We start from the raw sequence: 24,754 nt of genomic DNA, 5'->3' as shown, positions 1-24,754 counted from the left end.
CTCTCTCTTTTCTTCTCCTTCTGGGACACTGACAGTTTGTGTGTTTTTGGTTTCACATTGTCAGTCAAGTCCCTGAGACCCTGTTGCCGTTTTTCCATTCTCTTTCTATTCTCCTGTCTTTTTCACATCAGGTATTCTGTCTTCTGAATCACTAATACTGTCTTCAGACAGCTCAAATCTGTTCTTACGTGCCTCTAATGTATTTTTAATCTCATCCATCATGTCTTTCATTCTTTTTTTTTTTTTTTAAAGGGAAATGGTTTTTATTTTTTTTATTTATTTATTTTAAGATTTTATTTATTTATTTAATTCCCCCCCTCCCCTGGTTGTCTGTTCTTGGTGTCTATTTGCTGCGTCTTGTTTCTTTGTCTGCTTCTGTTGTCGTCAGCGGCACGGGAAGTGTGGGCGGCGCCATTCCTGGGCAGGCTGCTCTTTCTTTTCACGCTGGGTGGCTTTCCTCACGGGCGCACTCCTTGCGCGTGGGGCTCCCCCACGCGGGGGACACCCTTGCGTGGCACGGCACTCCTTGCGCGCATCAGCGCTGCACATGGCCAGCTCCACACGGGTCAAGGAGGCCCGGGGTTTGAACCGCGGACCTCCCATATGGTAGACGGACGCCCTAACCACTGGGCCAAAGTCCGTTTCCCGTCTTTCATTCTTATAATGTCTTTTCTTTGCAGACTTTCAAACTGTTATTTCTGTTCACCCAGTGTCTTCTTAATAGCCTTTATTTCTATATTCATGTTTTCTTTCAGTTCTTTCAATTGATTTAGCAGAGCTGTGTGATTATCATTAATTGTCTTAAATCCTGTACCCTTTCAGGATACTTGGTTTGTTCCTTTGGCTGGTCTGTCTCTTCCTGTTTCCTAGTATGGCTTATAATTTTTTGCTCTTGTCTAGGCATCCAAATATGTTGGTGAATTTACTTTGGCCAATTTCTCTCTCTTGCCTATTTCTATTATTTTTTCACAGCCCTTCTTTGATATTTGGTTCAACTTATCCTGACTCTTTAAAGTTGCCCAGCCTAAGTTATCAGAATCATGCCAGGGACTCACTAATGGGGAGCAGATTTTCTCCCCCAGATTGGGTAAAGAGAGCTTGAAAAGCAGCTTATGGCCCTGCAATTTTTTGGCCAGCCAGCAGATGGCACTCCATGGAAGTGCATCTTTTTGTTTTCCTTTATTTTGGTCTGGCAGGAGCTGAGATTCAAAGGGGGGACTCTGCTGGCTGAATTCACTGAAAAAAAGCCCCCTGACTTCCCCTCCCTTTCCCCTTGTAACAGCTGACAGGAATGAAGATGTCTGCTCCCCTCTCAGGCAGCTGCCATGAGCCAGGGGTTTTACTTCTGCTTAATATTTTGGTGGTGGGGGTGGGGAACCCTTCCCAGCAGCTGAGAGGTTTAGTAACTCAAGTTCGTTGTTTCAGATTCTTTGTCTCTCTGACCCTTACCCTCTTGGGAGTTGTGAAGCACTCTCCTGGTCTGCTGACCCTCAAAGCAGGTCCCTCGGGCGGCTTTTGGCTCTTTCTCCATTGTTTTTGTGAGAGAGTTGAGCCTTATCTGCCTAATCTGATGCTATGATCCCACAGTATATATAACTTTTTAATCTACTACTTCCTGAACTGATTTGGACCCAGAGTCCACATTTTGTGCTAACTGGCATTTCTAGAATGCTATTCTCATACCTTTGGGAGGTAAAAACACTATTCTTGCTTTGGGAAACCAAACTTACAATGTTGTGGTTTAATGTAGGTGGGATGCATTTCAGAATTTACATATCCTATCATGGAAAAGCACTTTTGCATTTAGCATATGACAGACTTTCCCAGTTTGTTTAGTACTATCGAGAATAACAAAACATTACGATAAACCTGCCCTGTGAACGTAGGAGACTCTCTCTTCCATATAGTAGAGGTAATTTAGTAAAACTCAGTGCTATGTAATGCTTTTTGCAGTTTTCAGGAAGGGAACAAGTGAACTCAAACTATTTTATGTTGGAATGAAATCTGGTTTTGGGAACATAGACCCTGATGAAAGGGTGGTGGTGGGTAGTGGTGATTCAGATGTTAAGTCTAAATTTTTATATATTGGAACAGACCACTGAATTATGACAGGAATTTTAACTTTGGAGAAGAAAGACCATTTCCATACCTGTGCTTTATATTCTGTGTTTCAGGCTCTAAAGCAGAGACCACGATTTGTGGCTTTAAAGAAACAGCCATCGTACTTAGGAGGGGAGAATCTGGAGCTCCGAGATTACCAGCTGGAAGGTCTCAACTGGCTTGCTCATTCTTGGTGCAAGTAGGTAGAAAAATAAGCTTGAAAATTTCTTGGAGAGTTTTGTTTTCTTTATTGTTACATACAAAGAATTACTTCTGTATGTTGCAGAAATGAAAAGAACATGTGATCATGAGAAAAGTTCCATCTGGGAATTTCTATGCATATGTAATACTATTTTAATCTGAAATAAAAAGTACTTTGTTGATTAGTTATTTTGGGATACTATATCATAGCCAGAAACATTGTTATGTTATTCATGAGTGCAATAGCAAGTTAATTGGCTCAAATTTTCTGTGTAGAAGTGGTTATTCTCAATAACCATTTGTGTTTTTTTTGCCATTTGTTTTTTTCTCTAGGTCAAGGGAAACCTTTGATGTAATTTTCTGTAGTAAATGGTGTAGAATGTGATTTTCATATTCTTTTTTTTTCCCCCCTCACCTGGGCTTGCTGTACCGGCTGTCTCATTTAGAGTAAGGTCTCTGAAGGTTGAATCTGTGAAAAATGTCTTTAGTTTTTGTAATGAGACCACCTTAATCTCACCAAAGAAACAACCAACCAACCCTTCCCTCCCCACCCAAAAAGAAAAGAAAATAGAAAAACCCAGAAAGCAGACAGTGGTAGGACTGGAGTTTTAAAGGTACTTTGGGCAGAACTCAACTTTTTTTTTTATTCACCAAACTCATCTGCAAATTCAAGTGGTCTCTTATGTGCTGGGAGATTATCTAGGCCCTGAGACTTTTTAACAGTGAACCAACACAGACAGGATTTCCCTGTTCTCTTGGTGCTCATGGTATGATAATATCTGTAAAGCCACAATTTCCTTCCCTTGGATACTCTTATTAATTACTTCAGCTTTTTAATTCAATAAGGGGGAAAAAATGCCTATTTAAGAAATAAATTGCATTCTGAAAATAAAAGCCCACATGCCATGCCGTTTTCTTAAAGCGGAAAAGACGAATTCTACTTATTGAGATACATTTATAATGATTGTTTCCCAAGTGACCAATCTAATACTCTTACTGAATGGTACTTAAAATTAGGTGTACTTGCGATTTTTAGAGATTAGGTATAATCTACTTTGTTCTTTTTTTGTGCTTTTTTCCTGTAACTAGCCATCTGTGGAACAATATTTTCCTTCAAATATCTTCTTGGTGAATAAAATGTCTTGTTTTTCTGATCAGTTAAGTTGCCTTTAATTTGTACTACTACTAGTACAGTTCACAGATTAAACTGTTTTATTGATGGGTAAGCCTTTGGTGGCCTGGGTTTAAACACATTTTTTTTTTAGGTGCCAAATCTTTAATCTCTCTCTTTTTTTGGGCATGTACTTCATCCAAAGTATATAATCAGTGATATTTCATATAATAAACAACCTTTTAGTAATACATTTTCAACTTTGTATCACTGCTCTCACACATGCGTTCTTAGTTTCCTGTTAAATGGGCTGTTTTCTAATTTACTGAATATCCTTTCCTAGCTTGGACATTTTTTCTTATTTTTTTTTACATTTAGCTAATCCTTTTTGTCTAGTACTCTGTTGAAATCTAGCTCATCTCATAGAGCAGTGATTCTCCAAAAGTGTGGGCTAAGGGCCTCCTCTGTCAGAGTTATAAGAGGTACTTTTCCAAAATACAGATTCCTGAGCCCTTTACCAGGTACCCTAATTCATTGCTTGTAGGGTGGGGTCCAGAAATCCGATCTGTAGCCTACCACTATTTTAGACTGTAGTATGTATTTTAGACTATAGAATATTTAAAGCTAGTCCTGTGCACAATGTGTGTGGTATTAAACAACCAGGGGCATGCAGTAGAATGATGTGGACATTGGAGCAGAGGCACATGACTCTGAAGTTGTAGGGTTCACCAGCAGTGGGGATAACCAGTCTGCCTGTGCTTTTTCTATACTGATGGAACCGAAGGTCATGTGCTTGTATACAGTAATATAACGAAACTTACATTCTCTATTCTAAAGGTTAGATATAAAAAAGCCTAATTGCAAGGTAAGGGTACAGTCTGACTAGGCTTTTGTAGTTACTAAAATCTTGATTATGCTTAGATCACTTGTTTTTTGCTATTCATAGCTTCTACTTATGTAGGAGGTTTAGCTATTTGCAGATAGGAAACTATAGCTGAGGCTCACAGTTGATGCCTTGCTTGACTGACACTCTGAGGCATTGTGTCATTGGCATCTGTGCACTTACTGTTTTTTTTTTTTGGCGGGGAACTAATGATTTAAAAATTTTTTTTTCTCTTTCTGCAGAAGTAACAGTGTAATCCTTGCTGATGAAATGGGCCTAGGAAAGACCATCCAGACCATATCATTCCTCTCCTACCTGTTCCACCAACACCAGCTGTATGGCCCCTTTCTTATAGTCGTCCCTTTATCCACCCTCACCTCATGGCAGAGGGAGTTTGAAATCTGGGCACCAGAGATTAACGTAGTGGTTTACATAGGTGACCTGATGAGCAGAAATACGGTGTGTAAACAAAAAGAGTTGGGATAGAAAATGTGTTATAAATGTATTTTGGAAATTGACCTAAAGTCTTCATAGTCTTTAGTAAAATTATGATCCTGACACTGTGCTGTGTCCCTTGATTGTGAGAGATTTATGTAACACAAAAATGAAATTCACACATTCTTTCGAACATGCTTACTATTTAAAGAAAAGCAACAGCACTGTATGACTGGGAATATCTAGCAGTATTTAAGTTTTTCTTCACTGTCTTACATACTTAAAAGACCACTATATTTATAAAGGATTATAAGTTAATACCTAGTGGAGCATTATTATTTTTGTTTGAGCAGAGCAATACTGTTGAATACAGTCAATTTCTTAGAATTTATTCAATGTACTAACTTATGAGAAAATGAACCATTTCAAGGCTGTGGAAATGAGAATTATTTGTCTGTTATTAAAATGACTTGGACATCATAAATTTTCAACACTGGCTTAAATTGATCTTTCCTTAACAGGTCTTTTCTTGATAAGGACTAACTTTATTTTGTTACCTACTGTATGTCAGGCCTTGTGCTGAGTGCTTTCTTTGTATTCTCTATAGTGCTCATCATAGTCTTTAAAGTAAATGGCCTTTTTTGGATTGAGACAAAGGTCTGTCTGGTCCCAGAGCTTTGCTCTCTCCCTGCTGTGTGTTTGAATAAAATGTTACAGAAAATTGCTTATAATAAAAGCCAAGCCGTCAGGAATCAACATTTGACATATGTTACAATAATACATTTTATAATAATTCAAATTTACTTTTATTACATATTTTTAATTAAACTTTTTTAATCTCTAAAAAAAACCTCCTCTCTAGTTTATGCAAAATAGCTTCAAGCACTACTTCCAAAGGTGGAAGCCAACAGAGAAGGTGAATTCTGTGTAAAATTGTATAGTCAGGGAAGTTTTCTTTGTGGTCCCCAATGTTTTTTCTTTTGGTTCTTTTCCTCTCGCTTGGTAGTGAGTACCTGCAGGTACTCATTGTCCTGTCCTCTGTATCCTAACTTGACAATCAAATGGCAAGAGGTTTGACATGAACCGTTTGTACTTGTTCAGCACCCAGTTATGTGAATGTGTTAGTTTTGTGTTCCTTATTTTCATCATCTTCATTCTATAAACCTCACCTCCTTTTTTCTTGGGTGGCACATTTCTGTCTATTGTTAATGTAATTTCTGACAGCCAGAGGTTAAAATTTGTTTTATTCATTAATGGAAGCATTACCCTACTTGAAGAGGAATCAAATTATATTTTATTAAGGAAATTCTTTTCTTGGAAATTCTTAGATTAATACAGGTTGCCAAGGTGTAATTTCTGAAATGCATTTTCTTGATCAAATGTTTCTCAGGGGACCAATTTATTTGACTTTTGGCAATTAAGTTGTTGCTGCTCTCTAATCAAACTTTTAATTCTCTTTTTTATTTTGTTTGCATAGGCCAGTTTAGATTTTGTATTCATAAAAATTCAAATCAGAGTATTTAAAAAAATTTATATGTTTCTCTAGCATATACCAAGACTTGTTGCTGATAAAGGAAGGTAAATGTAGAAATTGTCTTAATTACTGTTTTCTCTTACAGATAAGGGAATATGAATGGATTCATTCTCAAACCAAAAGGCTGAGGTTCAACACACTTATAACAACATATGAGATCCTTTTAAAAGACAAGGTATGTAACTGATGGCTAAATGGTATCTTATACAATGTGACTTGTCCAGATGTTTGGATCTGTTCGTCTCATTTGCCATGTTATTGTTTTTTCCTTTATTTAAAAAAAGCAAACAAATGAAAAAATAAAAAAGAGTATTATGGTTTTAAGTATAAAACAGAACCTTACACTTGAAGGGGACCTTATGTCACCTCTTCCAGTTGACTTGAACAAGATGAAAAGGTATTGAGACTATAGCCAGTCATTGGAAACAAGGACTTGAATGCCATCACAGCATTTCCTCATTATTGTTAAGGTATTTTCCAGAGCCAGTGATGCCAGAGTAGAACAGATGATCTCTGTAAGAAGGAAAGAAAAAAGTAGCTCTTTAAATATAACTTTTCTACAATTACTAAGAAATATATGTAGTAGGTACAATTTGGTGGTTCTTGGTGTTTATATAATTGAGGGTTGTGGCACAGAATAGGAAAGAAAAGATTCTTAAGGGTAGAAATCAAAATCTTGCGTTTTTATTTTGTTTTTGCCCAGCATACCAATTTTTGTGGTCTTATTTGGGAGCATGCAGAAATACTTAATTTAGAAGACCCACCTATCTCTACCTGTAGATGGTGATATTCTTTTTTGAGTAGATACCAATCTGGCAACTAATAGAATAAACAAAAAAGTCCTAATATGAAGAATAAGTGTGTCCATTTATACCTTTGTGATGGTATTTGTACAGAGATAATTAACACTTGAAAGCACTTTTGGGTTCCCGTCTGACCTGGTGGCTCGTTCTGTTTTGTTTTTACTTTAGACTGTGCTGGGCAGTATTAACTGGGCCTTTCTGGGAGTGGATGAAGCCCATCGGTTGAAGAATGATGACTCTTTATTGTATAAAACTCTGATTGATTTCAAGTCCAACCATAGGCTCCTGATTACGGGGACCCCTCTTCAGAATTCCCTCAAAGAGCTCTGGTCCTTGCTGCACTTTATTATGCCGGAGAAGTAAGCTCCTTCCTGTGTATTTCAAAAGATGCTAGAATGTCTAAAATGCCAATGCTTTCTAACTTTCGTACTAGACCTTAGAGAAAACAGTTGGCATGGTTTGGGGAACACAGAACTATTAAACTGAGGCAGGAACAAAAGTAGTCACTTAATTTTCTATAATAGATGATAGAAGGCACAGAAATCAACCTATTAAAAGAATACCTTACTGTCTACAAGTGTCTGAGCCAGCTGGTGCATTTCGGAAATAATTGTTAAGTGGGAAACATCAGACCATCTCACTATGGTTATAAGGTGACCAGTATAATTTAAGTATACAATATATACAATCTAACATCCATTTTAAAAAATCTTAAATCCAAATACATTGATATGAGAAGTACTAGCTTTAGATCTTTTTCATTCTTTAACTTATTAAAGAACTGTGCACTGTCTTCATTTACTGTTTGGGAAGATTTTATGGGGGAGCGGATACATTTCATAAAACTTAGTATCATTCAGTGGTGTTCCATGATATTAATACTTAGAATAAAATCTAAAAATGCTGTAATTTGGAAGACCTTATTCTGGACCCTTACCAATATTCTGACTTATCTGATAGCACTTTCTCCATCACTTACCATGCTGTAGCCATTCTGGTTATCTTTCTGTCTGTTCAACATGCCAAGAGTCTGGAATGTTCTTTTTGCTTGCCTTTATAGCCACTTCTTAATATTTTTGTCTCAGCTTATATGACCACCCACTTCCTTTAAGAGATCTTTTCAGACTGCCTAAAAACTAAAGTAGTGCATTAAATATGCTTATTATCCCTACCTGGTTTAATTTTCTATATAGCACCTATTTTTTTTTTCTCCCATGCATTTCTCTTGTCACTGAATTATGCATTTGAAAATAGCAGGGATCTTGTTTATTTTATTCACCACTGAATCCATACTGCCTTAGAATTTTTCTTGTCATGCAGTAGACAACTCAATTGATAGTTCTTTTTTCCCAGTTTTTAAAAAATACTGCTTCGTGTTTTTCTATTTTTTCTTTTGTTTACCCTTTTTAAAATTTTTAATTTTTTGTTGCTGTTTTTATTTTTATTTTTATTCATCTTTTTTATATTAATTGATAGTGTTTGAATCAAAAGGTAAATGCACTGCAACCTTTTTTTAATTTTTTAAAATTCCCTTAAGATTTACGTTGCCTACTATGTATCCTACTCTGTGCAAGGCATATTTTGGAAAGCCTAACAAATAATGCAGGAACGGTTCCTTCCCTAATGAGTTGTTAACTTTTTTTTTAAACAGCTTTTTTGAGATATACTTTACATATCACCAACTGCACCATTTTGGTATATATTTCGGTATTTTTAAGTAAATTTTCAGCATTGTGCAACCATCACCACAGTCCAGTTTTTGAACTCGCCCAAAAAAGTTCTTTCTTGTCTATTTGTGATTAATATCAGCTTCTACCTCTAGTCTTAACCAACCGCTATTCAGCTTTCTGTTTCTAGAGATTTTACTTTATTTAGAAATGCCATATGAATGGAATTTCCTAATATGTAGTCTTTTTTTAAAAGATTTATCTCCCCCCACCCCCAGTTGTCTGCTTTCTGTGTCCATTCGCTGTGTGTTCTTCTGTGACCGCTTCTATCCTTATCAGCGGCACCAGGAATCCTTGCGTCATATTGCTGCGTCAGCTCTCCATGTGTGCGGTGCCATTCTTGGGCAGGCTGCACTTTCTTTCGCTCTGGGTGGCTCTCCCTATGGGGCACACTCCTTGCGTGTGGGGCTCCCCTGCATGGCACAGCACTCCTTGCGTGCATCAGCACTGTGCATGGGCCAGCTCCTCATGGGTGAAGGAGGCCCGGGCTTTGAAGCATGGACCTCTCAGGTGGTTGGCGGATGCCCTATCCATTGGGCCAAGTCCGCTTCACAATAGGTAGTCTTTGTGCCTTACTTTGTTCATTTAGGTTAGTGTTTTTGAGATTCATCTATGTTGGCATCTTTTCATGTGTTCCTTAGCTATTTGTATATCCTTGGTGAAATATCTATTTAAATCTTTTGTCCATTTTTTAATGGGGCATTTGTCTTACTGAGTTGAAAAGGTATTTGTTTTATTTTGTAAATATTGCTTTATCAGTACATGGTTTGCAAATATTTCATTCCAGTCTGGCTTGTCCTGATTTTCGTAATGTCTTTTAAATAGCAAAAGTTTTAAAGTTCGATGAAGTCTAACATTAATTTTTTCTTTTGTGGATTGTGCTTTGGGTGATTCCTAATACATCTTTAACCTAAGGTCACAAAGACCTACTCTTCCATTTTCTTCTAGAAGTTTTATAGTTTAGCTCTTAAATTTAGATCTGTGTTTCATTTTGAGTTAAATTTTTTTTTAATAGTGTGAGGCAAGAGTTTCTAGGTTTTATTTTGTTTATTTTTTTGGCAGGGAGATTTTGGAAATTGTCCAGACCCATTTGTTGAAAGGCTTATCTCTTCTCCATTGACTTACCTTGGCATATTTGTTGAAAATCAATTGAGGCTATAAATCTAAAAGTCTAATTCTGGGCTCTCCTTCTTTTCCATTAGATATATATATTTCTGTCCTGTGCTAATATCACATTGTCTTGATTAGTATAGTTCTATACTGTTTTAAAATGGGGAAGTTTAAGTCTTCCAATTTGTTCTTTTTAAAAATTGTTTTGCCCATTGTACATCCTTTGATTTCTGTATACTTTTTGGGATCAGTGTGTTAATTTCTACAAAAAAAAAAACCTACTGGAATTTTGATGAGGGTTGTGTTGAATTTGTCAATTTAGGGAGAATTGCCATCTTAATATTCAATCCTTCTAAACCAGGTTTTATTTTGTTTTTTTAAAGATTTTATTTATTTATCTCCCCCTTCTGTAGTATTGCTCTCTGTGTCTGTTCATTGTGTGCTCATCTTCTTTCCATGTGGGAGGGTGGGGCCCAATTGCTTGAGCCACCTCTCCTCCCTGCTTATTGTGTCTCTCATAGTGTTTTCCTTGTTGCGTTTTTGTTTTTTTTAAAAGATTCATTTTTCATTTATTTCTTTCCCCTTCCCCCACCCCATTATCTGATTTCTGTGTCCATTTGCTGTATGTGTTCTTCAGTATCTGCTTGGATTCTTGTCAGCTGCACAGTGAATCTGTGTCTCTTTTTGTTGCGTCGTCTTGCTGCGTCAGCTTTCTGTGTGCAGCGCCATACCTGGGCAGGCTGTGCTTTTTTTTTTTTTTGCGCGGAGTGGCTCTCCTTACGGGGCATACTCCTTGTGCATAGGGCTCCCCTGTGCAGGGGACACCCCTCGTGGCATGGCACTCCTTGTACACATCAGCACTGTGCATGGACCAGCTTCACCACCATGGGTCAGGAGGACCTGGGTTTGAATCTTGACCTCCCATGTGGTAGGCAGACGCTCTGTCAGTTGAGCCAAATCTGCTTCCCTCTGTTCCTCCATCTTGTTGCATTATCTCATCGTGTCAGCTTACCACACCAGCCCATTGCGTCAGGTTGCCATCTTTCTTGTCTTGTTTATAAGGTACCAGGAACTGAACCCAAGACCTCCTTGTGGTAGGCAGGCACCCAACGGCTGGAGCCACATCTGCTTCCCTAAACCAGGGGTTCTTAACAAGGGGTCATGAGCTTGAATTGAAATTTAAGATAACATTATTCTTGTGGGTACTGGTTGGTTCGGGTGTGATATATTTATTAAATAATCGAGTATAGTGTGGACTTGGTAAGGGGCCTCTGGTTTTCACCTGACTGGCAAAGGGGTCCATGGAACAAAAAAGGTTAAGAACCCCATTCTAAACCATGATTATGGAAAGTTTTCTCTGCTCATTTAGGTCTTTTGTAATTTTTCTCAGCAGTACTTAGTACTTTTCAGTGTATAAGTCTTGTACTTCTACAGAAGCATTTTATTTTTGATTATAATGTGAATGGAATTTTCTGAATCAATTTTCAGATTGTACCAGAATTATAGAACTGTTCTAGACTAGTGATATCGACCAGACTCAGACTCTGAATAAAGTTCCAATTGAGAGCTTTATTAGCCGCGTGGCGACTGCCTCATCCTACGCAGAGGGGAGAGCAGCCCCAAGTCGTGGGGAGAGTTTGCTTTTATAGGCTTTTAGGTTCAGGGCCGGGGGCAATAGCTCAGCAAGCAAGCACGTACAGAAGCAGGTGTTTGCGGTTAATCAAGTGCTGGGAATTCTATCAGGGGAGATAAGTGTTTGGGGAGTTTTTGTTATTTATAAGAGTCTGAGTCAGGTTGTTCTAGGGGCTGAGGACACTTTCTACAGGAGGAGGCCTTGAGATAAGGTTTTACAGTCGAGCAAGCTTGTTACAGAAGTGAGCAAGCTTGTTACAGAAGCGAGATATATGCGGTTGGGGGCTGTGGAATTTTCCTCTCAGGTGGGGGTGGTCACAGGCTCCTACTTCTCTACATTCCCTACTTCTCTTTTGGGGAGATTTCAAACCTTTGAATTTGAGTACTCTCCAGTGTCCTGCATAGGTAAGCTTTGGTATGGGGTGTTCAGGATTAAGAGTTAAGAGTTTGACGGTTTGCACTCTATCTTGGATAAATTGAACTAAACGATTGATTATGAGTGGGCCGCAGGTTAACAGTAATAATAGGAGGAGTAGGGGCCCGAAACGGCAGTGATAAGGGTTGTAAGCTACGGGGACCAATTAAATAAACTTTCATACTAATTTTTTGGTGGCTGACTGAGCCTTTACTCGTTTTTTTTTAATCGTTTCCAGACTAAGTTTAAGCTTTCTTTAATGATGCCGGAGTGGTTAGCATAAAAGCAACAAGTTTCTCTTGAAGCTTAACAGAGGTCTTCTTGTTTGAGGAATAGTAAGTCCAGTCCCCGCCGGTTCTGGAGGACTACCTCGGCTAAGGAATTAAGTGCCTCTTTTAAATGTGAAATTTGATATTCAAGGTTCTTGAGGTCCTGGGTAACTAGGGCTGACAATTAGCTGACATCAGAGTGACTTTTTACGAGAGCTGCTGATCTTACAGTGATTGACCCAGCAATGCTCAGCCCAATTAGAAGGGGAACTAGGATTGGGGCCCTCTTGTACTAATGGTGCTCCAGACTCAATGTTTTAAGATATTCTCTTTCAGTTTTTTCAGAGTGGTAATGTATGGGCCACTATGCCTCAGTTTTTAACATTTCCCCCTTTTTGTTTTAGTCGAGGTGACCATGCCTGTCTTAGGTTGCCCTCCTTTGAGAGTCTTACCCATCATTGGCTACTGGCCAAGCTCTTCGACTTGGGGAAGTTACTGAAGTGCTTTTGCTAGCACCAGATCACTTACATGTCCCATAGCTGTTACTCTTTGCAGTTTTTTTTCCAAAAACACCATCTGGCACTGGTGAAAATTATGAGCAACAGAACGAACACGATCAGCCCTATTTTCAAAGCTGACAGGAAACGCCGTGACCTCTACTAATTGACTGGGTTAAACCCTACAATATGTGAAATCATATCTGAGAAAATATCCTTACCATTGGCTACATGAATTTGATTTTGAGACTTTTTAAAATATTTTTCTTTGTAATTCCACCATTTCCAGAGAGATACTACTTTTCTGGTCTAACAAACAAATGATTCTCAACTCTTTTTATACTATATCTGATGAATTACATGCAGAGTTATACAGAAAATTTCATTCTAATTACACTTTAATCTTTTTAACAAGTTTAAACTATACAATTGATCTTCAATATGCAAAACAGCTGATTCTAATTCATTAACTTAATTATTTAACTGTTTATCAATGTGATCTTGGCTATGCCATAAATCACTAGCATTTTATGCTAATCATGCCATGTATTGTTGAGTCTGTACTTTAACTAAAGTTACCATAGCAGTAGCAGCAGCTGTAATGATTCTAATCAGTCTCAAAATGCTTATAATAAGCAGTGCAATAAAGCGTTTGGTCCATTTTAAGAATTCTTGTATCATAGGTAGCAATAACTGACTTTTAGGAGACGACTGCCAAATCCGCATCATTCTCACAGGTATCCAGATGCCTTTTCTTCTTCTGGCTATTGTTATTGTTTCTCCATCCTGCAACACTCTTTCTGGTAGACATGTATACAAGGCACCATTTTCATAAAACAATGAGTTATTCTTAATAGTTACTTTACGAGTCATGAAAACACATGGATCTTTAACACAGGCTTTAAAATGATATGTTTAAGGGTTAAATACTGTTCTGTTTTATTTATATTTCTCAGTCATTCATACAGAGGGGCAATCCCAAGAAATATTTTCCACAAACTCTTCGGCAGGTCACGATTATGAGTGCTGTTAGTTCTAGGGGCCAGTATTTACCTTTCTTTGCAATGTTAACTGTTCCTGCTACAATAGCGTAAACACAGGCCTAAAGCCTGCAGGCAGACACAAGCTGCAAGCTCACAGTTCCAGAATCTGCACAGCCAATGTGATGCATGGCAGCAATTGCCACAGGTTATCTGAGTGCTCATTCTTCTCAAGAGCAGGAGGGACTCGACGTTAGTTATCCGTGTTGGCGAGTAACAGGCGGCTAGCCGGGTTAGGCACCACAAGGTTCTGTATTCACGATGCCCGTTTTTTTTCAGTGGACCCACCCTGCCTTTTTCCAGGTTTCAGCGGTAGGGCCCTGGATTTTTACAAAGGCATCTGCGTTAACAATTTTAAAAGGGGTGTTAGTGGGATGGGCAGGGATATGACAGACAGTTACCTGTTATTACTAGCAGGTATCCTGGATGTTCCTTCGTAGATTTTAGGGTGATTTACAACAGTTTACTATTTCTGTCTTGCTTTCAGTACCTGCAGTCCACTCCTGGATAGGGATGGCAGTTTTCAGAGTGACCAGACACTATTGGGTTAAATCTTTAATTTTTAGCAGGACCTCTTATGCTACACATAATTGCTTTTTTATATTGTACTTTTGGCTTCTTTCTAGAATTGTGATTAAAACCCAAGGAGTACTTGTTTAGAATTTTGCCTTTGCCACAAACTCTACTCAAACCAAATATTGGTGCTTGCTACATTTAATTTATAGGCTAAGTTAATGTCCACAGTTTACTTTCTTTCTATCATTTAAAGCAGCTTCCTGGAGGTTTTCCCACTTTAATGAAGGATTTTTTCTAATTAATACACACAACAGCTTCAATATTTGAGCTAAATGAGGGATGAAAGATTTTTAATATTTTAATAATATTACAAATTCTATTAACATGAGTAAACATTGTACTTTATCAATTATATCAGAAAGTATAGTTTTATTTTACTCAACTAAACAGCACTTAAGAATTTGATAGAGCAGCAGGGATTTTGCAGCTTGTTCTAATTGTTTGCGTAGGTCAGGCTCTTAAGGTAAGATACTACTGTCTCTGATGTTTCCTTTAATTTTGAAAAAAGGATTATTGGTTAGCAACATTATAAGTAGGGTTTTAGCCACAGATTTTTGCTACACAGCCAGATTATTACTAACATGCCAGGAGAGATGGTTGGGTTATGCGCATAGCCCCGAAAAGCACTGCAAAAGTTTATTGTTGGGTTTTTCACAGATAGAGGAATGCAGGCTGGCTTGACCTGTCCAAGAAGACACTAAAGAAAGTTTTAGCAAGTTTTAAAACAAAGTGATAGTGATACAGCCGGACATTAACTTTTTTTTGGAACAAACTAGCAATATTTGGACTGCTGCATACTACAGTGTTGTTATTTTAATTTATGATAAGAGGTTATTTCTGTGACACATACTTTTTTATAATAATTAAAACCATAATTAACCACATTGTACTTCTGTTTAATATTATGCTGAAATATTGGTAAATATATAGACTTTTTTTTTTTAATATTTTATTTTTATTTATTTAATTCCCCTCCCCTCCCCTGGTTGTCTGTTTTCTGTGTCTTTTTGCTGCGTCTTGTTTCTTTGTCCGCTTCTGTTGTTGTCAGCGGCACGGGAAGTGTGGGCGGCGCCATTCCTCGGCAGGCTGCTCCCTCCTTTGCGCTGGGTGGCTCTCCTTATGGGTGCACTCCTTGCGTGTGGGGCTCCCCTACGCGGGGGACATCCCTGTGTGGCAGGGCACTCCTTGCGCGCATCAGCACTGCGCATGGGCCAGCTCCACACGGGTCAAGGAGGCCCGGGGCTTGAACCACGGACCTCCCATGTGGTAGATGGACGCCCTAACCACTGGGCCAAAGTCCGTTTCCCAAATATATACACTCTTAAGTATTCATTTGAACCTTTTATACATACAACTTTAACAGAGGGTTAAAGAAAAAAACCTGTTAATTTTATAACACTTTAAAACACCTTCCATTCGGCTTATAACATATTAAATGAACTCAGGTATTACTTTAATTTTTCTTTTAAGGTAAAAGAACAAATTTCTTGCAATTAGTTTGAAATAAAAAGCTACTTTTCAGGATTTGATTTTGAGAAAGCACATTTGAACATTATGTTCCTTTAAAAGAGAGAAGACCTTTTCTTCTTCAAACACTGAGGAAATGATGAGGTTAAAGCACAAGAAGCTATTTTGATAAAACAGATTTTCTTTGTATACTGATTGTTCAGAAAACTTTTACTAAAACAGACTAATGGCATGAGAGATTTTGAGAAAGAACAAAATTTCCAACCTTGCATCAGTATACTACCTGATACCAAACCTTTCAAAACTTCACAGACAGACCCACTAAATCTCACTCAACCTTAATCACAAAAATTTTCCCTTCACAAACCTACACTTTCAGCATTCACCCAGGCTTCGCCCCACACTCTACTGTTCCCAATAATTAATCATTTTATCTCAGGACAAAATCTCCTGTTTTCTTAACAATAAAAACACATTCCATACATCTCACATACATAAGTTACCAGGCAAACTTCTTATAACATATAATTACCATCAACATTAAACTTTAGTTTAAACTTAGTAACATGCAATACCAGAAACAGTCTCCCAGAAGCAAGTTGGCAGGGAGGCTGGCCGCCGACAAGCCCTCCTGTTATAAAATTACCTTTTATTATTATCAATTCAGTTTTTGTTTAATAGTGACTTTCTGGATTTAGCCATTTAAACATTTTAATTTAAACAATGCTTCGTTAAACTTCTTAAAAGTATTTATGACTATATAGACTATAATTATACTACATTTGTTGTAGAATTTGAGAGAGGTTCAATTATTTGTGTATAGGAAGGCCAGGACTCAGGAATGATTCTGAGAAGGAAAAATGGTTTATTGACAGCTGGCCGGACTTGGGTGTTTTCTGTTTCAAACCCGAGCCCCGAACAAGATATTTAAGTTCTTTTTATACAGGGTGGGGAGTCAAATGGTGCTTTTAATCAAAGAAAACTACTTTCTTTGTTAGTTAAGTCTTTGCCTGAGTACCAGGTAGGTTTTGAATTAACATATCGCTCACACTTCAGGTGAGCTTGAATTAGCATCTTGCCCACATTCCATCTGGATGCAACTTTGAATACACATTCAGTCTTACATCTTTTCTGAACATTTAGAGCCCATATTACGTAACTGGATTTCTAGAGACTAGGCACACTTGGATATAGAATTAGATGATTTTGAATTTATGCACAGGCTATATTATATTTTTTCATTCGAGGCCAAGTCTAAGTTCCCTTAAGTTTCTGCATTACCACCAACAGAGTTTCCCTGGACTGACTGGTATGTATAGAGTTTGCATTGCTAAATTGCCTCCTGGGACTGGAGTTGTTGCCATGGTCACCAAGAGCAGGACTGCAGCCTCTTACCGTCCCACACTCACAAGTCAGGACAGACAGTCTAGGTTAAGGTTATCTCTGAAGAGACAAAGAGCCTCCCACCCATAGCCCATATCACTTTAAGACAAATTTTATTTTTACAGAACACATTTTCTTACTTAAAATCACCACAATATCTTCTACAATTCACCACATGCGTTTAAGTTTCATGAGTTTATGAAAATTAGCCATCCCATTTTAGGGCAAAACACACCTTTTTGAAAAACTTATTAAATTTCAGTTACCATTTCCACAAATTTTTAACTTTCATTAATATTCATTTTTTTTATATCCTTCATTTTATTCTGTGAGGAAAAATAAAGTATTCATTTTAATTTAGGCAAGAACTATTTTTTTAATGAAAAGACAGTAATTTTGTTAAGACTTACAATTTTTGTCATTGTAGAAATCCCATTAACATTCAAACTTATGTTTTAATATAAGCGCTTATTTAATATTTGACCATTTGAATAGAGCTCTTTTAAAAAATCTTTATTAATTTATATCAACATCCGGAGGTATCAAAATACACATTGACATTGAATAAACAGATAAATACAAAACAATTACAACACATTAGCAGAAATATACAGTTTACAATTGACTCATAATTCTTCACAAATTACACAGAACAGAAATACAAAAAGACTAACAAGACAGACGAAGAGACAAATCAGACAACCTGAACCGGAGTCAAGAGCGACGTTTCTCTCTGACCGGTGGGTGGGATCTATTCACTGCGTCTAGCAGATCCACTTCCCCACAATCCACAGACTCTGCAGAGGTTTTCCAGAAAACAGACTCACCTAGGGACGTCCCGTTTGCTGATTCTGGGCCCAGGAACTCCTGACGCTCTCCAGGTGGAGAATTTAGAATTTAGGTGGAGACAAGTTCCAGGGCCAGGCGGTGTCTGGGGCGGAGGATTGTCTCTCCGAGGCCTTCCCCTAGACTGCCGGTCTGTCCCCAGAACGTACCCGCCTCCCTGAGTCTGAGGAGATCAACCCCGCTGGAGTGGGGCATCTTGTCGATCTATCTCGGTGGAACCTCCAAATGTTATAGACTAGTGATATCGACCAGACTCAGACTCTGAATAAAGTTCCAGTTGAGAGCTTTATTAGCCGCGTGGCGACTGCCTCATCCTACGCAGAGGGGAGAGCAGCCCCGAGTCGCTCGGGGAGTTTGCTTATATAGGCCTTTATGTTCGGGGGGGGGGGGGGGGGGGGGGGGGGGGGCAATAGCTCAGCAAGCAAGCACGTACAGAAGCAGGTGTTTGCGGTTAATCAAGTGCTGGGAATTCTATCGGGAGATAAGCGGTTGGGGAGTTTTTGTTATTTATAAGAGTCTGAGTCAGGTTGGTCTAGGGGCTGAGGACACTTTCTACAGGAGGAGGCCTTGAGATAAGGTTTTACAGTCGAGCAAGCTTGTTACAGAAGTGAGCAAGCTTGTTACAGAAGCAAGATATATGCGGTTGGGGGCTGTGGAATTTTCTTCTCGGGTGGAGGTGGTCACAGGCTCCTACTTCTCCACAGAACTACTATTGAGTTTTGTATATTATTCATATTATATCAACTTGTTACACTTATATTACTTCCAGTGGTTCTCTTATATATTCCTTACTATATTCTACATACTGGATTATGTCTTCTGCAAATAAAGGCAGCTTTACTTTTTTCCTAATGAGGATGTGTTTTATTTTTCCTTCTACATTATACTTGTTATCCCTCCCCACCCCCGAGATGACTCCCTCATCTGTTTATTGACTGTTCGTTTGTTTTTTTCTTTAGGAGGCACCAGGAACCAAACCTGGGACTGCCCGTGTGAGAGGCGGGTGCTCAACTGCTTTAGCCACATCTGTTCCCTGCTTGTTTGTTTTTGCTTGTTGTTTTTGTTTCATGTCTGCTCATTGTTTGTCTTCTTTAGGAGGTATCAGGAACCCAACCTGGGGCCTCCCATGTGGGAGGTAGATGCTCAACTACTTGTGCCTCATTTGTTCCCCATTATATAGTTTTGTGGTTTTTTTTTTAAGACTTATTTATTTATTTCTCTCACTCCCTGCTCCCCCACTTCCGCCCCTTGTCTGCTCTCTCTGTCTGTTCGCTGTGTGGTCTTCTGTGTCTGCTTGTATTCCCATTAGGTGGCTCTGGGAACCAGTCCCGGGACCTTCTGGAGTGGAAGAGAGAGGTGCTCATTCTCTTGTACAACCTTAGCTCCCTGATCTACTATATCTCTTATTGTCTCTCCTCTGTGTCTCCTTATTTTGGATCATCTTGCTGTACAAGCTTTCCACTTGGGCCAGCACTCCTGTGCGGGGGGGGGGGGGGGGGGGCAGTATCTGTGCAGGCCAGCACTCTGCGTGAGCCAGCTTGCCACATGGGCCAGCTTGTTTTCAACAGGAGCCCTGGGCATCGAACCCTGGACCTCCTATATGGTAGACAGGAGCCCAATTGCTTGAGCCACATCCACGTCTCTATATACAGTTTTAATGTTGAATAGAATTGGTGGAAGTGGACCTCTTTGCCATGTTCCTGATCTTAAGGGAAAGCATTCTTTCACTATTTAGTAGGATATTAGCATAGATTTTTTATATCAACTTGAGGAATTTCTCTTGGGTTTTGAGAGTTTTATCATGAATAGGTATTGGGTTTTTAAAAAAATATGTATTTTTATTACAGAAGTTTTGAACTTACAAAATAAGCATGTATGTGTGTAGAATTCCCAGAAACAACCCTTTACCAACACGTCACACCATTGTGCAACATTTGTTACAGATTATGACATAATATCACCAGACTATTATACTAACTGTGGTCCATAGTGTGCATTTGACATATTTTTTCCATACCCTGCTATTATTAATACAGTACATCTTTGGCATTGATGCACGAATATTACAGTATTGCTGTTAATTGTAGTCTATAGGTTACATTATTTGTTTTTTCCCCCTGCTTCTGCACATTCCCACCATCCTGCTATAGTGATATACATCTGTTCTAGTTCACAGAAGGACGTTCTCGAATTTGTACTATTAACCACCATTTTCATCTCCTCTGGGTTCACTGAGTTATTAAGTCGCTAGATTATTCTCTAGCTTTCTTTCAGTTGACATTTACATTTCTAGACTACCCTTTTCAGCCACAGTCCCATTTATAAACTAGCTGCTACTTACTATAATGTATTACCATCAACTCTTATTTCCACATTTTTTATTGTCAAGTTAATTAAAACTTCTACACACATTAGGCATCAGTACTCCCTACAGCCCTCCTTTATATCCTAATAAATTATTTATTGGATTTTATCAAATGCTTATTTTCTCTTTTCTAGTGAGATGATCTGGTTTTGTCTTTTTCTACTAATCTGGTATGTTACATTAACTGCTTTTCGGATACTTAGATTTCCAGGATAAATCTGCCATGGTCATGGTGTTTAAATGTTTTATATGTTAAACAAAAATTTTGTTTAAAGATTTTTGCACCTGTGCTGTTTAATGTCTGTAGTTTAGTATGTGTTTCTGTGTGTTAATGTATGTGTAGTGTGTGTATGTGTGGCATTGGTCCGCGAACCATTTTCTCTACTTTTTGTTGCATTTGTTTCTACCCTCATCTTTATTTCTTTCCTGTGCTTGCTTTCCATTTAATTTTCTTTTTCTGTTTTCTTAAAGTGGAAGCTTAGATTATTGACATTAGATTTCTTTTCTTTTAAAATATATATGTTTAAAGGTATAATTATCCCTCTAAGCTGTAACCTTAACCCTAACTGTATCCCATGAGTTTCAGATATTTTCTAATTTCTTTTGTGATTTCTCTGATGCATGGGATTTTTAAAAATTTATTTATTTATTAATTGGTTTTCTTGTCTGTCTGCTCGCCTTCTCCAGTAGGCACTGGGAACTGAACCTGGGAACCTCCACGTGAGAGACAAGTGCCCAAGGGCCTGAGCCACATCTCCCCGCAGGCTGCGACATCTGCTGGCTTGTGGGATCTGCTCATTGCAGCAGGGGTGACACCTAACTCATTTTTGCAGTGGGGGTGGCGCCTGCTTGTCTTCTTTTTAGGAGGCTCTGGGACCTGAACCCTGGACCTTCCTTCCATGTGGTAGGCTGGCCCCCAACTGGTTGAGCCACATCCACTTCCCTGGCAATATGTGTTTTTTATTTATTCATTTACCCCCAGCTGCTTCCCCCCACACACTTGTCTGCTCTCTGTTTTCTTGTCTTTTCTTAAGGTGGCACCGGGAACTGATCCTGGGACTTTCTGGACTGGGAGGGAGGTGCTTAATCTCTTGTGCCACCTCAGCTCCCTGCACTGCCATGTCTCTTATTGTCTCTCTTCTGTGCCTCTTTTTGTTGTGTCATCTTGTTGCACCAGCTCTCCGCTTGGGCCAGCACTCTGTGCAGGCCAGCTTGTCTTCACCAGGAGGTCCTGGAAATTGAACCCTGGACCTCCCATACGGTAGATGAGAGCCCAATTGCTTGAGCCACATCCATTCCCCTGTAGCAGTGTGGTTTTAAATTTCCAAATATTTAGGGATTTTCCAAATGTTAAAGGATATCCTTTGACTGAATCTTTTATAACTTGTTATTTGTTCTAGTATGTAGTTTATCTTGGAGGATGGTCCATGTGTGCTTGGAAAGAATGTGTATTCTGCTATTGTTGGGTCAAGAGTTCCTAACATTCATTAAGTTAAGTTGGTTGATGGTGTTTGTTCATATCTTTGATATCTTTGCTGGCTTTGTGTATAGATGTTCCATTAGTTACTGAGAGTGAGGTATTTTAATTTTTAATGATAGTTGAATGATATAGTCCTTCTTTCAGTTCTCTTTCTTTTTGCTTCTTGTATTTTGGGGTCCTGTTGTTAGGTACATGCACATTTGTCTTTGTTATATGTTCCTAATGTATTGACCATTTATCTTTCTGAAATGTTCCTCTTTATCTCCATTTGTGTGTGTGGGTATTCTCAGGAGGCACCGGAGATTGAACCCAGGACCTCATACATGTGCAGCTGGCACTCAAGCAACTGACCTACACCTGCTCTCCAATTTGTATATTTTGTTCTTTAAGTCTATATTGTGTTATACTATTATACTGTAGGTATCCAGCTCTTTTCTGGTTATTGTTTGCTTTCCATTCTTGTACTTTCAAATAATTTCTTTTTTTTGTGTGTGTCTGAAATGTGTATAATAGTCTAAAGGATCTTCCGTTTTATATAGTCTGATAGTATCTGCCTTTTATATCTTTTTTTGTTATTTTCTCCTTTAATACCTTTTGTTTAATCAAGTATTTTTCAGCATGTCATTTTAATTCCTCTGTTAATCTTTTATTTTATTTTTACTATTTTTTAAAGATATTTTCTTAGTGATTGTTTTAGGGATTACACTGTGAATCTTACTTTATCACAATCTACTTGAGGTTAAGTTATAAACCGAAGAACACAGCGATAAAATTATTGCTTATAAAAGTAATATATATCCATATATTTTATTATTTCCAGTGCTCTTCATTTCTTTTTTTTAAGTTTTTGTTCATTTCTTCTTGTAGATTCAAGTTCTTGTCTGATGTCATTTCATTTTAGCCCAAAGGACTTACTTTAGTATTTCTTGTAAACAACAGATTCTTTTATGTTTGCTTGTTTTTTTCACCTTTAATTTTGATATTTATTCATATCTTTTTTTAACTTTTAGTTTCCATAACTGATATACAGCACAATTTCCCTATTTAACCACATTCGAGTGTATAGTTCAGTGGTATTAATTATAATATGTTCATAATATTGTGCTGTCATCACTGACATGTTGCCCCTCCTTTTTGATTATCTCAAATAGAAACTATTCACCTATTAAGCTATAATTTCCTTTCTATCCCTGGTAACCTATAAACTACCATCGCTCTCTCTGCAGTTTGTTTCATATTGGTATTTCATATAAGTGATGTCATGCAATATTTGTCTTTTGTGTCTGGCTTAATTCACTCTAATAAATGATTTCTTCAAGTTTTATTCATGTTTAGCATGCATCAGATCTTCATTCCTTTTTTGTAGCTAATAATATTCCATTGTATGTAAACACCATGTTCATTCACTCATTCATTGATGGATACTTTGCTTGGGTTTCTTAAACTTTAGGTTTTAATTTTTCTTTATTAGAAAAATTGTGGGTTTAAGGAATATTAATGCTCTGTTTTGGCTGCATCCCATAAGTTTTATGTTGTGTTTTCATTTTCATTCACTTCGAGATATTTCCTAATTTCATTTATGATTTCCTCTTTAATCCATTGTTTAAGAGCCTATTGTTTAATTTCCACATATATGTAAATTTTCTGTTTAGCCGTTTGTTGTTGATTTCTAGCAGTTAGATCTTTGATTTTATAACTTTTTAAAAAATACAGGCATTTAGGAATATAAATTTCCCCCTCAACACTGCTTTTACTGTGTTCCATTATTTATTTACTTACTTATAATCTCCCAGAGAACAGTTTTGTTTTTGTTTTTGTTTTTTTAGGAGGTACCAGGGATTGAACCTGGGACCTTGTACATGGGAAACAGGGACTAAAACCACTGAGCTACACTTGCTCTCCTAGCCCATAAGTTTTTTTTCCCATTATTTCACCCTCTTCCATTCCCAGTTGGCTCCCTCATCTGTTTTGCTTGTTTTTGCTCATTGTCTGCTCATTGTTTTTGCTCAATGTCTGCTCATTGTTTGTTAGTCATCTTGAGGAGGCATTGGAAATTGAACCTGGCTGGGACCTCCCATGTGGGAGGCAGGCACTCACCTGCTTGAGCCACATCTGCTCCCCCCTCCCTTAAGTTTTGATAAGTTTTTTTCTCATTTTCATTCATCTGAATATATTCACTAATTTCACTTAATTTCTTTGACCCACTGTTTAGGAGTGTGTTATTTAGTCTCCACATGTATGATTTTACCTTTTTCTCTTCTATTATTGATTTCCAGTTTCATTCCATTGTGATCTGAGAAGGGCCTTGGTATTATTTTAATCTTTTTATATTTATTGAGACCTACCTGTATCCCTGCAACCACTTTGTCTATAGCTGTCTGCCCCGAGGCCTCAGAATTCAAAAGTGTCTGTAGGGTGGGGGAGGATGCTGGCAATTGCAGTTGTTGATTTTTTGCCATGGTGATTCTTTTCCTTTGTCCCTCTCTCTTCTGGGTGGTGTCCTGTCTTTCCCAGGTGTCCTAAACCTTGGAAGATTTTTTCCAGGTCGTTTCTGCCTGTCCTTTAGTTATTTTTCCTTGTAACTCTTTTTGACTTAAAGTCTATATTTTATCAGATATTAATATAGCCCTTCTAGGTCTGTTTTGGTTACTACCTGCATGGTACATTTTTTTCTATCCTTTCACTGCCTACCTACTTGTGTCTTTGAATTTAAGGTAGGCCTCTTGCAGACAACATGTCATTGGGTCATGCTTTTTTGTCCATTCCCCCAATCTTTGCTTTTTTTTTTTTTTTAAAGATTTATTTTATTTATTTCTCTCCCTTTCCCTCCCTGTTGTCTGCTCTCTGTGCCTACTTGCTGTGTGTTCTTCTGTGTTTGCT

The 24,754-nt window shown here is 38.1% G+C and overlaps 1 protein-coding gene across 8 annotated transcripts in view; it reads left to right on the top strand.

Moving 5' to 3' along the window:
• CHD2 (chromodomain helicase DNA binding protein 2) overlaps nucleotides 1-24,754 on the top strand; it is a 157,882-nt gene that overhangs the window by 54,131 nt on the left and 78,997 nt on the right. For all 8 annotated transcript variants that reach the window (XM_058294647.2, XM_058294650.2, XM_058294649.2 and 5 more), the window contains 4 exons: nucleotides 2,175-2,299; nucleotides 4,538-4,754; nucleotides 6,350-6,439; nucleotides 7,236-7,426. In XM_058294647.2, coding sequence (XP_058150630.1) covers nucleotides 2,175-2,299; nucleotides 4,538-4,754; nucleotides 6,350-6,439; nucleotides 7,236-7,426 — 623 coding nt within the window. The remainder of the gene's footprint in view (nucleotides 1-2,174; nucleotides 2,300-4,537; nucleotides 4,755-6,349; nucleotides 6,440-7,235; nucleotides 7,427-24,754) is intronic.

This window comes from Dasypus novemcinctus, chromosome 3 (assembly GCF_030445035.2).
Source record: "Dasypus novemcinctus isolate mDasNov1 chromosome 3, mDasNov1.1.hap2, whole genome shotgun sequence".
In the NCBI taxonomy this organism is placed as follows: domain Eukaryota; kingdom Metazoa; phylum Chordata; class Mammalia; order Cingulata; family Dasypodidae; genus Dasypus; species Dasypus novemcinctus.
This window is presented reverse-complemented; position numbering and strand designations above follow the sequence as displayed.